This window comes from Hydra vulgaris, chromosome 03 (genome assembly GCF_038396675.1).
Source record: "Hydra vulgaris chromosome 03, alternate assembly HydraT2T_AEP".
NCBI classification, from domain to species: Eukaryota; Metazoa; Cnidaria; class Hydrozoa; order Anthoathecata; family Hydridae; genus Hydra; species Hydra vulgaris.
Window position 1 is genome coordinate 42,865,461 of NC_088922.1, and position 12,483 is coordinate 42,877,943.

The 12,483-nt window shown below is 28.1% G+C and overlaps 2 protein-coding genes across 2 annotated transcripts; one reads left to right on the top strand and one right to left on the bottom strand.

Moving 5' to 3' along the window:
- Positions 1-987: 987 nt before the first annotated feature.
- LOC136078174 (cytochrome P450 2U1-like) lies at positions 988-8,499 on the bottom strand. The gene is made up of 3 exons (XM_065793295.1): positions 8,375-8,499; positions 4,049-4,579; positions 988-1,995 (listed from the first exon to the last, which is right to left on the bottom strand). The coding sequence occupies exons 2-3, from the start codon at positions 4,566-4,568 to the stop codon at positions 1,022-1,024; spliced, it is 1,494 nt and encodes a 497-aa protein (XP_065649367.1). The 5' UTR covers positions 4,569-4,579; positions 8,375-8,499; the 3' UTR covers positions 988-1,021.
- On the top strand, positions 6,897-7,346 carry LOC136078694 (uncharacterized). The gene has a single exon (XM_065794479.1). The coding sequence runs from the start codon at positions 6,897-6,899 to the stop codon at positions 7,344-7,346; it is 450 nt and encodes a 149-aa protein (XP_065650551.1).
- Positions 8,500-12,483: the final 3,984 nt, after the last annotated feature.

Below are 12,483 nucleotides of genomic sequence, written 5' to 3' on the forward strand. Positions count from 1 at the left end.
TTGATAGCATATAATATTGCAAAAAGGTAACTGATTTATACAGATATAAACACCGTAAAGTAAAACAAAATAATTTGAGTCCAGGTTATAAAATATGGCTGTGTTACTGTTCAAGTTGTTATACAACAATATACCTACAAGTTCATTAAATATAACTGCGTTAATCTCAAAATTGTTATCCAAGAATATACCTGCAAGTTCATTAAATATAAACATAAGCGATTTTCAAAAAAACATAGGCGATTTTCAACTAAAGATTAAAATTTTTCACCAGGAAGTCCGGGAAGTCGGACGAGAAATTAATGGTTTTCGCAGGGCGACGACACTTTTTTTTAAATTGCGGGGCGCATTACTCATTTCGAAAAAAAACTCCTCATTTTTTTATAAAAATTAGTCAATTTCTATAAAAAAAAAAGCAAGATGGACCACGCAAAAAAAGTAAGGGGAGGGAGTGTCCCTTAAAAAACAAGAGGGGGCGCGCTCTATCCTGCTTCTGAGGCAACCAATCTACCATTGCGCCTTAGCTGCTAAAAACCATAGTCAATAGAAGTTAGCCCAAATTTGACTATGTATAACTTCAATTTACTATGTAAAAACAAAGAAATATTGCATAGTTTTAAGGGGTTTTAATTATTTTATAGCCATTTTTAAAAATCTAAGTTCTGTTCAAATGAAGTATTCAATAAATTTTTATCGGAATAAATATTTAATTGTCTACTTTTTAATTATTTCGCTGATAATGTTTTTCATTTATCAGAAGCAAAAAATAATAAAAGAAACTAAAATGAAATACAGCAAAAAAGTTTTGTTTAAATTTTTTATTTGATAAAGTTTATTTTTACTCTAATTTTTTTAATGGACTCAGGTCGCCACCCGGTTTATGCCGCTGGGTACACGAAATCGGGGACCCTGCATTTACTGGTTTCGGCACACCTCTCTCTCTATATATATATTAAATTATATGTAGTTTAATAAGATAAAAAAAGATTTTTTAATGATAAATTTTTTTTCAAAATTTAAACTACATAAGATTGTTTTTTCTTGGAGTCAAGTATGTACAAAACTGTTTTGGAGCATGAGTAATATTGCAATTTCCGATTAAACTTGGAGGTGGACAACCAGGTGTGCACTCAAACTTAAAATCTCGAATTAATCTAGAAAAGAAAAAAAATAGTTCATTTTCAGCAACTGTTTTCCCTAAACAAACTCTTGTACCGGCTGAAAAAGGTAAGAAACTTGCGGCTTTACTTGGATCAAATTTCATGTCTTTGCCAATCCACCGATAAGGATTAAATTTGTTAGGATTTTCCCAGTAGTTAGTATCGTTATGAATCTGCCAATGATTAATCATGACTGTTGCATTTTCAGGAATACTATGTCCCATAAGAACTGTTTTTCTTGTTGTTTTGTGTGGTAATCCAAGAGGAACTATTGAAGATAAACGCAGACACTCTTTTAAAGAGGCTTTAACAAGATGCAAAGAATCTCGGTCATTTAAACATGGGTACCGATTTTCATCAATAATTGTTGTAATTTCTATAAAAATTTCTTGCTGATATTCGGGATAATGCATCATATATAGAATTAACCACAATAAAGATGTTAATACGGTCTCACTACCCGTAATAAATAAATCCCTAATAACAGGCACTAAATGTTCATCAACATTTTTATATTTTTGTTTGACAGCTTTTTTATTGGAAAAATTTATAATAGAATCAGTAAAATGTCGAATGTTGTTTTCATCAAATGTTTTTTTATGCTTTTTCAACTGATCGTTTAAAAAAAGAATATATTTTGAAAGTGAAGTTCTTAGTTTTTTTATTGGAGAAAACGGTAAAAATCGCAACCACGGCAAAAATCCGACAGCAGTTGTATTTGACAACCCATCAACTATATCGTTTATAGTTGTAAGAACTTCTTTAAATTCTGGATCTAAATACTGGTATCTTTCCCCAAAAACAATGAAACAAATCACGTTTATAATTGCAGCACCTACATAAAAAAAAATTGTAAGCAATAAATTTTACAAATTCAAATTTTCCCCCAAAATTTTAAATTTCTAACTTTTCATAAAAATTTATATAAAAAAAACTAAGTGAGAGATCGTCCACAAATTACGCAACGCTAAACTTCACTAATAAACAAAATAAAAATGATCAAAAGTTTTGTCTCGCAGAGCTTTAAGTTAAATAAAAAATCAAAATAGCGCGTTGAGTGAAAATGGCCCTTATATATCAAAATATTCTACCTCTGTTTTTAAAATAAACTTAGCGTTGGGAAATTTATGGACGACCCCTAAATATTAATGTTTAAGCAGTGGTAAGATTTGTGGCTTAGAACAAGAGTTACTAGGTTTGATTATGGCTCTGGCCCAATATACAACATTGGTAAGAAAGGAGTCGTACTTTTTTAGCGTAGCTGTTGCTTATTTCTGATTACAAGTTAATCTTTGCTTTTAATCTTTGATTACCAGAGTAGTTGCTGGTAATCTTTGAATACCAGTGTTGCTGTTATTATTTTTTGATTACCAATGTTGTTGCAGGTAATCTTTAATTACCAGTGTTGTTGTTGTTAATTTTAATTACCAGTGTAGTTCTTATTAATCTTGATTATCAGTGAAGTTGCTGTTAATCTTTGAATACCAATGTAGTTCTTATTAATCTTTGATTACCAAAGGGAAATGTTACTTTGTGAAAAAAAGTTTTAACATGATAGCAGTATGAGCATTTAAAATAAAAAAATAAATGAATAATAATTTATTATTATTTAAATGACGAAGGTATTAATAAACACATTTTTTTCTTAATGTAAATTCCATAATTGATAGTGAACAATTATAAGAAGCCCCACAATCGAAATTTGAAGCCAATATTTATCAAAGGAAGATTATGCTTTATTTGTGATAGGATTACAAGGATCTAACTATAGCTGCTTCCGAGAAACCAAGAATATGTTAATTCAAATTCTAATTTTTTTTATAACCAAAATAAAATAAAGAAATAACAGAAACTCCCTGAACTGTCTAATTGCGAAGACATGGTGATCCATTATGTTCCCTCATAAATTAACAGACCTCAATTAATGTCACATCCACCCTATCCCACCCTGACTTAACACAATCAGATTACCATTTATTTTTCTTTCTTCAAAACTATTTGAATTGTATATTTATCTTTTCTTTCTTCAAAAACATTTAAACGATAAAACTTACATTTCCGATCAGTCATTTAAAAATGAGTTCTTTACTTTTAAAAGGCTTGTTCAAACGTGGAATTTTTTAACTTAGCGAATATGGAAGAAGGTAAACCAACTAAGTGGTCAATAAATCATTTGTTCATGTTTTTTGGTAATATAAATAAAATCAATCTGAAAAAAAAAATTAAAACGACATTAATTATCAAATAACCCGATATAAAATGTCTATTTTATAAAGGTTATTAACGAACAATACAACAAAAGAAATTGAAATTGAAATATATGTAAATTTATATATATATATATATATATATATATATATATATATATATATATATATATATATATATATATATATATATATATATATATATATATATATATATATATATATATATATATATATATACATGTATATACATACATGTAAATCAGGGGCGGATACAGCATATTTTGGTCATTGAAATGGCTAACTTCCAGACATGAAGCATAGTCCAAACATTTTTATCTTTATACTTATGTCAATTAAAGGTGTTTTAAAAAAAATTGCATTAAATCTCTTTGCGTTCAAAAAAGTGTCATAACAATTGTCATATGAACGCTGAGAGATTATAGTATGAAACTTTTGATAAACTTATAATGAAATAATTAAAATTTTAAAAACATTAAGCAAACACCAAGCAATTTTTAAATTTTTTATACTTTTAGATGATCCAAACAAGACTTTTTTTACAGGAAATAAAGCAAGTTGTTTTATTTTGTGTGTATTATTTATTTTTGCACACGAAATGATCATCATCTCTTTTTTTTTTTGTTTCTTACTTTATTACATAATTTAAAGTATATTTACCAAATTCAGTTTTCAGCTCTACGGAGTTTTTTGACTTCTTTAAAAGTCTTTTATGTAGCTCTTCACTTTCTTTAGTAAGTATTTTTTCAAAACGTTCATGTCCTTCTCCATAAATTTTTAATGAAGAATGACTAGCTTTACGCAAAACTTTCCAGAAGGAACCATAGTCCATAAATGCAATGCCTTTGTAACCACTTGAAACTAATTGAATTAAATAAGATCTTGGTCTACCTGCAAATACGGATGCTTTTTGAACTAGTGCTTCTCTAGTTGTAGTAATGTCAGAAATTATAACAACTCTTTGCAATCCTAAACTTATGCTAAAGACTGTTCCATACTTTTTTGAGTATGCAGCAAGTATTTTATGTGGTTCTGTTCCTAATAAGTGCAAGTTACCAAAGATTGGTATTGGAAACGGTCCGAGAGGATACTTCCTGCATTCCAACAAGTGCATAGAGTAGGAACCAACAATATATAACAAAATTGGAACTATCAATCCACCGATAATTGCATACCACATGGCTCATCAATCTATTTATTAAAAAAATGTGTGTATATATATTAATATAGGGTCATTTCGGATAAAGCGAGCCATCGGATAAAGCGAGCCGGTCGCCTAAATATTGCAATTTTACGAAATCAAATTATGCTTTCGATTTATCACAATTTATTTAATATTAGTTATTCATTTTAAAGTCAAATGAATATTTTAAAAACAGTTGCTAAGCAATTATTTTCGCGGTGGTATAATTATAATCATTCGAGTAGTAACAAAACGTTTTTTCGCTTTGTTACTACTCGACCTTATATTTTGTTTAGCTTCAATTAAGAAAAGTGAGTATTTCATATTTGACACTATTTATAGTAAATATGATTGTAATATTAGTAATATGAGAAACTATTTCAAAAAATACAGTGTTGATATGTATTTGAGCGATGATAAAGTTTTTTTAATCGAATTTTCAACCTGGCTCGGTTTTGCATAACTGTTAGATAAACCGAGCCAAGGGCATTCAGGTAAACCGAGCCATTGGCTCACTTTTCCAAAAATTGCAATAATAAATAAATGTAAAAAATATTATAAATTTTTTTGCTTTTTGACCCACATGAATTGTTAATTTATTGGAATTTTTTATGATATTTTTACAGAATGGTACGTTATCAACCGATCACGGCCCGAAGAAGCCAAAAATCTCAAGGAAAACAAAAATTGTCCGAGCAGGTACCGGCAATTCGAGGACAACATCGAAGTCCAAAAAAACTGCCGAGGCCTCAAAGTCATGCAGGCACAAAACTAAATTTATGGCAAAAAGGAAATATGGCTGGTGCTATGGAAGAATACAGAAAACAAGAAGAAAAACCTTCAACTGAACGGTTGTCAATACGGCTGATAGCGAGAGCGTGGAATGTACCATATAAAACTTTGAGGAGGAGATTGTCAGGAAAAGTGAGCAAAGTGGAAAGTGCTTCTGGGAGACCCAAAATTCATCACAACAAAGTGAAGAAGAATTAGCAGAGACTGTAAGAAAATTGGCACAAGCAAGGTTTCCTTTGTCGCGCAAAGATATTCGAGAAATTGCATATGCTTATTCTGATGCTAAAGGAATAAAAGGATTTTCAGAATCAAAAAAATTGCCGGTTATTACTGGTTTCAGGGATTTTTGAACAGATTACCTGATATAAGCACAAAAAAGGCAGAGAATCTGTCTGCAGCAAGAGCAATGGGTATGAACAAAACTCAGGTTATGAAATGGTTTGATTTGTATGAAGACTTAGTGCAAAGACTGGATATAAAAGACAGTCCTAGGCACATTTGGAATGTGGACAAGACAGGTGTGATGAATATTCACAAGGCAGAAGAAGCTGTGGCAATTGTTGATGAACCTGCTTATAATCTTACTGCATTAGAAAGAGGAGAGACATCTACTGTCTTGGCAGCATTAAATTCATTTGGCGATATTATACCACCTATGATCATTCATAAAGGAAAAACTGTTGGCAAAGGCTGGAAAGATGATGCTCCTTTTGGTGCTATTGTAAAAGCAAGTGATAGTGGCTGGATAAATAAAGACTTGTTTGTGGAATTTGGACAGTTATTTGTCAACAATTTACAACGATTAGGACTATTAAACGGTCGACCTCATCTTTTAATTATGGACAATCACTATTCACATGTGTTTAACCTTGAATTTTTAAACCTGATGAAAGCAAACAATATTCATGTATTTGCATTACCAAGCCATACTACTCATTGGCTGCAACCGCTGGATCGTGTGCCTTTTGGTTCATTTAAGAGAAAGTGGAATGATGGCATGAGATTGTTTACACGAAAGAATGCTGACCGTAAACTGGAAAAAAAGGAATTTTTTAGCTTGTTTACACCAACTTGGCAAGCATCGATGACTGTTGAGCTGGCTCAGGCTGGCTTTCGTGCTACTGGCTTGTTTCTATTTAATGCCAAAGCTATTCCTGAAGAGGCTTTTGCACCAAGCACCATTACAGAAAGAAAATTAGATTCAACAGCCTCGAATTCTCAGCCCAATATGTTGTCAAATATTGAAAATTCTTGTTTGCCACTGCGATCGAGTATTGAACAGCCACCTGTACCTAATGCAGCTATGAATTTGCAGTTGATTTCTGTGACCGAATCCGTTGACATAATTAATCTGAATGAAATGCAATTGCCAGATATTTCAAATAGTTCTAGTGCTAAACTTGTTGATAAGCTAATAAAGATAATATTAATGCATCTAATTCTAATACTCGCCTAGATAAGAAGCATGAGCAACATGTCAATACTGATATTGCTGGTAGTACTTGTTTACCTACCACTGATGAAAATGCAATTATGTCAATTGAACAAGCAGACCTCGATGTTTCTTTCGAAAACTTGATGCCAGTGCCACACAGAGATCGACCACAAAGCAGTCGGCCACGTAAGAAACCACCATCTTATGAATTGACATCAGAAGAAAATGTAGCATTTATTCAAGAAAGAACCAAACCAATAACAAAAAAAGCAGCTAAAGAGAAAGAGACCAGCAAAGAAAAGAAACAGAAGAAAACTGTTAAACAGAAAGTTATAAAAAAAAAGAAAGAATCCAAAAAAGAAAAGAAACAAAAAGAAGAGGACATTTGCAAATATTGTGGGTTTGCATATAGTGAAGCAACTGATCTTCTCATTGATGATGAATGGATTGAGTGTGACGCGTGCCGTGATTGGTTACATGAGAGCTGTATCGAAATAACCGTGCGTGGACAACTATGTGCTGATTGTGTTCAAACAACAACTAAGTAAATTAACTCTAGTTAAGACTTGATATTTTGCATTTTGTACTGCATCATTTATCTGCAGCTTTAGAAGTATTATTTTTATTAGACTAGTCGCTGACATTTTTATATTGCTTTTGTTCTTTAAATTTTTTGCATTGTATGCATTTGAGGTTAATGTTTGCAAACTTTTAATACCAGTTTACTATATCGTAGGTAATAAAGTTGATATTAATACAGTAAATATTATTTGTAATAATACTTCCAATTTTGTAAATTTTTGTCTGAAATAAAAGCTAAATGGCTCACTTTAGAATAATCATATAAGCTATTGGCTCGCTTTACCAATAATGGTGGCTCACTTTATAAATTTGTTAATATAAAGCGAGCCTTTCCTATGTATCATATATAGTTTACTTGGCTCACTTTATATTAGTGTGGCTCACTTAACATTATATCATAGTTTAGGTATCTGTTATAGAGTTTTCTAGTACAAGAAGTATTAAGATATCTCACATAGTTATTAATACACACTGATTTTAGTTTTATTGGCTCGCTTTATCCGAAATGACCCTATATATATATATATATATATATATATATATATATATATATATATATATATATATATATATATATATATATATATATATATACTATATTAAAATATTTGTTAAAAAGATTAAAAATATATGTTAAGAATATATACATATATATATATATATATATATATATATATATATATATATATATATATATATATATATATATATATATATATATATATATATATACTATATTAAAATATTTGTTAAAAAGATTTAAAATATATATTAAAAATAGCATATGTAAATGAGATAGTCGTCAATGTTTAAACATATTATTCAAAAATTAGTTTACATTAATTGATAAAAGTGAGACACCGACGGAAATATATAAACGACACACCGACACCGAAACAAAAAAACTTTCTTATTTAATAAGAATTAAAAAAAAAAAAGACTCAGGAAAAAAAATTACGACATTAATATATTACGAAAATAGTTACTGAAATACCTAGTTAAACAACTTTACATTGAAATGCTCATAAAATATTGTTGCAATCGCGTAGGTAAACGCTGTACAAAAATTGTAAAAGTTTTTATATAAAAGTTTATTATATTTAAATCTACTTTAGTATATCTAAATACTCGTTTTTTAATTATCAAGTATTTAATCTCCAAATCACAAAAATAAATAATGCAAGAAAAAAATACGCAGTTGTTTTTTTATTGTATATTTAAGTGCTTAAGATAAGGCTGGTGACGCATGGCACTGGAACAAATATTTTGTGACTTAAAGAAACGATTTTTTTTAGTTTATAATATTTGATAATTTTACAATAACCTGAAAAAAATCAACAAAAAATTTCAAAATCTTCAATAAATATCAAATAAAAATAACTATATTAACTTATATATAGTTATTGACATCCCTTATTTGAATAAATACTGACATCCCTTATTTAAGGTTCAGATTTATAGCAATATAATTTCATGCATTGCAATAAAGAAGAAATGTGAACAAATGAATGTTATAACGAAACAACTTTGATTGTATTTTCCTTTATATATATATATATATATATATATATATATATATATATATATATATATATATATATATATATATATATATATATATATATATATATATATATATATGTATATATATATATATATATATATATATATATATATATATATATATATATATATATATATATATATATATATATATATATTTAAACAACTTTAAAAAGTATTCTACACAATAGAGTGCTCAATGTTCTTAAAAGAACAGAGCAATTATATATTAGTAGAAAATCACTTAACAAAAATTTTTTCCATTTAACACTGTGTTTCGTCAACAAAGGTTCATCAGAAATCTTTGTATTTCTTGATTTCGGATGAATCTTTGTTGATGAACCACAGTGTTAAATGGAAAAAATTTTTGTTTAGTGATTTTCTACTAATATATATATATATATATATATATATATATATATATATATATATATATATATATATATATAAATATATATATATATATATATATATATATATATATATATAGATATATTGCTTTGAGCTTTTCCATTCTTATTAATGGAATTTTTTATGAAATTTTTTGCTTAACAAGAAGATGTCACAAATAAGTTAAAATAACGATATAGAGGTTGTCAATAAACAGTCCTTCAATTATACTGAGCATAAGAACACATCATACTTTCAAAACTTTAGATTTTCAGGTGGGGGAATTATTTTTATGATACCACTTTATTAACTTCCGAAAAAACAGGTTCAAAAAAAAATTTTTTTTGATTAATGGGGAATCGGACTTTTTGGTAAGATAAAACAATAAGGACCGAAAATTTTATTTCTTTAACTTTTGAAAAATCTGAATCTGGGTAGAATTTATTTTAATTAAGTATTATACATAAGATGTGAGATTTCTTTATGCGTTACCATAGATGAAAGGTAAATAATTCTCTTTTGAAAAAAAAATATCTTAGTGAAAAACATACTTTTTTTTTACTTTTTTAAAAACAACAAGCCGGTTTACTATTTTTTAAAATTAAAAGAATTTTTTTTAGATAAGACAACTTTAGGCAACAATCTAAATTGTTATATAAAAAATACAATCACTTGTATTTAAAAAATATAAATGCAACAATTTAAACAAAATGCCTTTTGAAAAGGCCTTTTATCATGCTAAAAAACTGCTCCTGGTGATTCATTTTTCTTTATCAATGTATTAGGTTCTTCTTGTAGAACTAAAACTTCATTTGCATGATTACCAGTAGTTACATTAATAATTTTGACATTACTGATGCTAAAAACGTCGAGATGTCATCATGCTTTCAAAAGTTATTGAACCTCTGGATGGCGTTGTTGCTGAGTTCTTTAGGCTTGGCAATAAATTTATGACATCTGTATTCTAGCGTTTATTGGTTCTAATCCTAAAAACAGCTTTTTTCTAATTTCACTATTTATGAATTATAATATCCTGTCAGCGCTCAACAGTTTTGCATCTTCATTGCTAAGATTCTTTAGAGTTTAAAAGTTTTCATTGTCTCTAGTAAATCTTTCAAAACATTATTGAAAAATTATTATTGACTAAATTTAAATAGAATGCTTTAAATTCTAATAAATTTTTTTGAATTGCTCTTTTTTTTTATCAACGGCTCAAGCATTATTTTTATTGTATTCCAGCGAGTTTTTACATTGAGTTAAAGCTCTGCTTCTTTTCTGAAAGAAGATGAAAATGATTTCTTTTCGAAAAGAACTTTTTGGTTGAAAAACGTGATTTTGAACACTTGGTATTTTTATGTATTTTATCAACTCGGATGATTTTTAAAAAAATCTTGGTAGCCGATGTTGTTTTTTCACTCATCATTTAAAACAAATTTTTTTGGTTCTGATTTGTAATTTTTTGTTTTAGATGTTCCAAGAATACAAAACAGTCTTTTACAGAGCACTACGGAAGAGCTTGCCTCGAACCCTGGATCTGTTGCTTGTAAAGCAAGCGCTCTAACCAATTCTCCACGACCAATTTTGACTTAATCATGGTTTACTTTTGGTAAAAAAAAATGTTGTTTTCATTGTTAAAATAATCACTTGCACCAATCTAAGTCTTTTTTTTGAAAAATTTAAAAAAATTTTTGTTGTTATTTAACGGTCACAATTTTTGTAATTATATTATATGCTGATGATGCCGGTGCCTATAATCCGGCGAAAATTTCAAATAAATTTTTTAGTATTGAGAAAATTCGTGTTATCTGATGTTTTAAATTAGTTTATATATATATATATATATATATATATATATATATATATATATATATATATATATATATATATATATATACATATATATAAATCTATTTCGTCACTATAGTCTGCATAAACATTTTACATTTAACATTCATGCATTTAAAAATATTCTTATATCTTTATAAATAAGAAGATAAAGATTAAGATAATGAAAGGCGCAAGTAGGATACTGCAGTCTTATCATCAAGTAGAATAATGCAGTCTTATCATCAAGTAGAATACTGCAATCTTATCATCAAGTAGAAGACTGCAGTCTTACCATCAAGTAGAAGACTGCAGTCTTATCACCAAGCCTGTTTCATTTTCAATTTTTTGATAACATTGCATACTATTCAAGACACTTGCTTTTCTTTTATATATATTTTCTTTAGTGCTGAAGACTATTTGCTTGCCCAAAAAATATTCCAATTGTTGATATAACAATTATAAATGAAAAAATAATATACATTTTTTAAGCAAGTTTTTTAAGAAGATGTTCTATTTTATGCATGATACCGATTGACTCGGAGATTTTATTTTTGATATGCAAAATATGATTTTTACAATTAGGATTTTCTTGAAAAATTTATTCTTAGCATTTTCATTGAATCGACTCTTTCTGTACCAGTGTTTTTGACCATACACAGGAGAAGCTGAAGTTGTAAATTATTAGTGTTAGAGTTTATGATATAAAACACGTTTGGTTTTGAGTATGTTTAAGGAAAGTTTATTAGCTTTGAATTATTCATTTAAATGTTTAGCTTGTGACTAACTTTACAAAATTGTTTTTATATTGAAGTGAGAATTGAAAATATTCGTATCATACGCAAATAGAATAAAATATAGAATGTTTAGTGTTAAGTAGATATCGTTAACATAGAGTAAAAATTGTAAAGTGAATCGTGAAATTATCCTGTTATTAAAAAAACATCTGAGCCATTTTTTTTCGGTACTCCATATATCTCTAGCTTGTACAGAAGAATCTCAACTGTTTCGAATGCTTTGGTTAAATCAATAAACAAGGCTAGAGTATACAAATAATAAAACCATTTATAACAAATCAGCATACAAACTGTACGCCAGGAATTGCAAACTAATCTTATCTAATTACCAATCGAAAATTGAATTAAACATAGTAGAGGAAAATAATATTAACAAGTTTTATAAATATGTTAATAATAAAATGAATATCCTTAATAAGCACCACCATCTAATAGACAAAAATAACAATAACAAGGTCACTTCCAGTAATATAGAAATTGCTAACGTGTTTAATAATCACTTTGGAAGTGTTTTTATGGACGATAATTG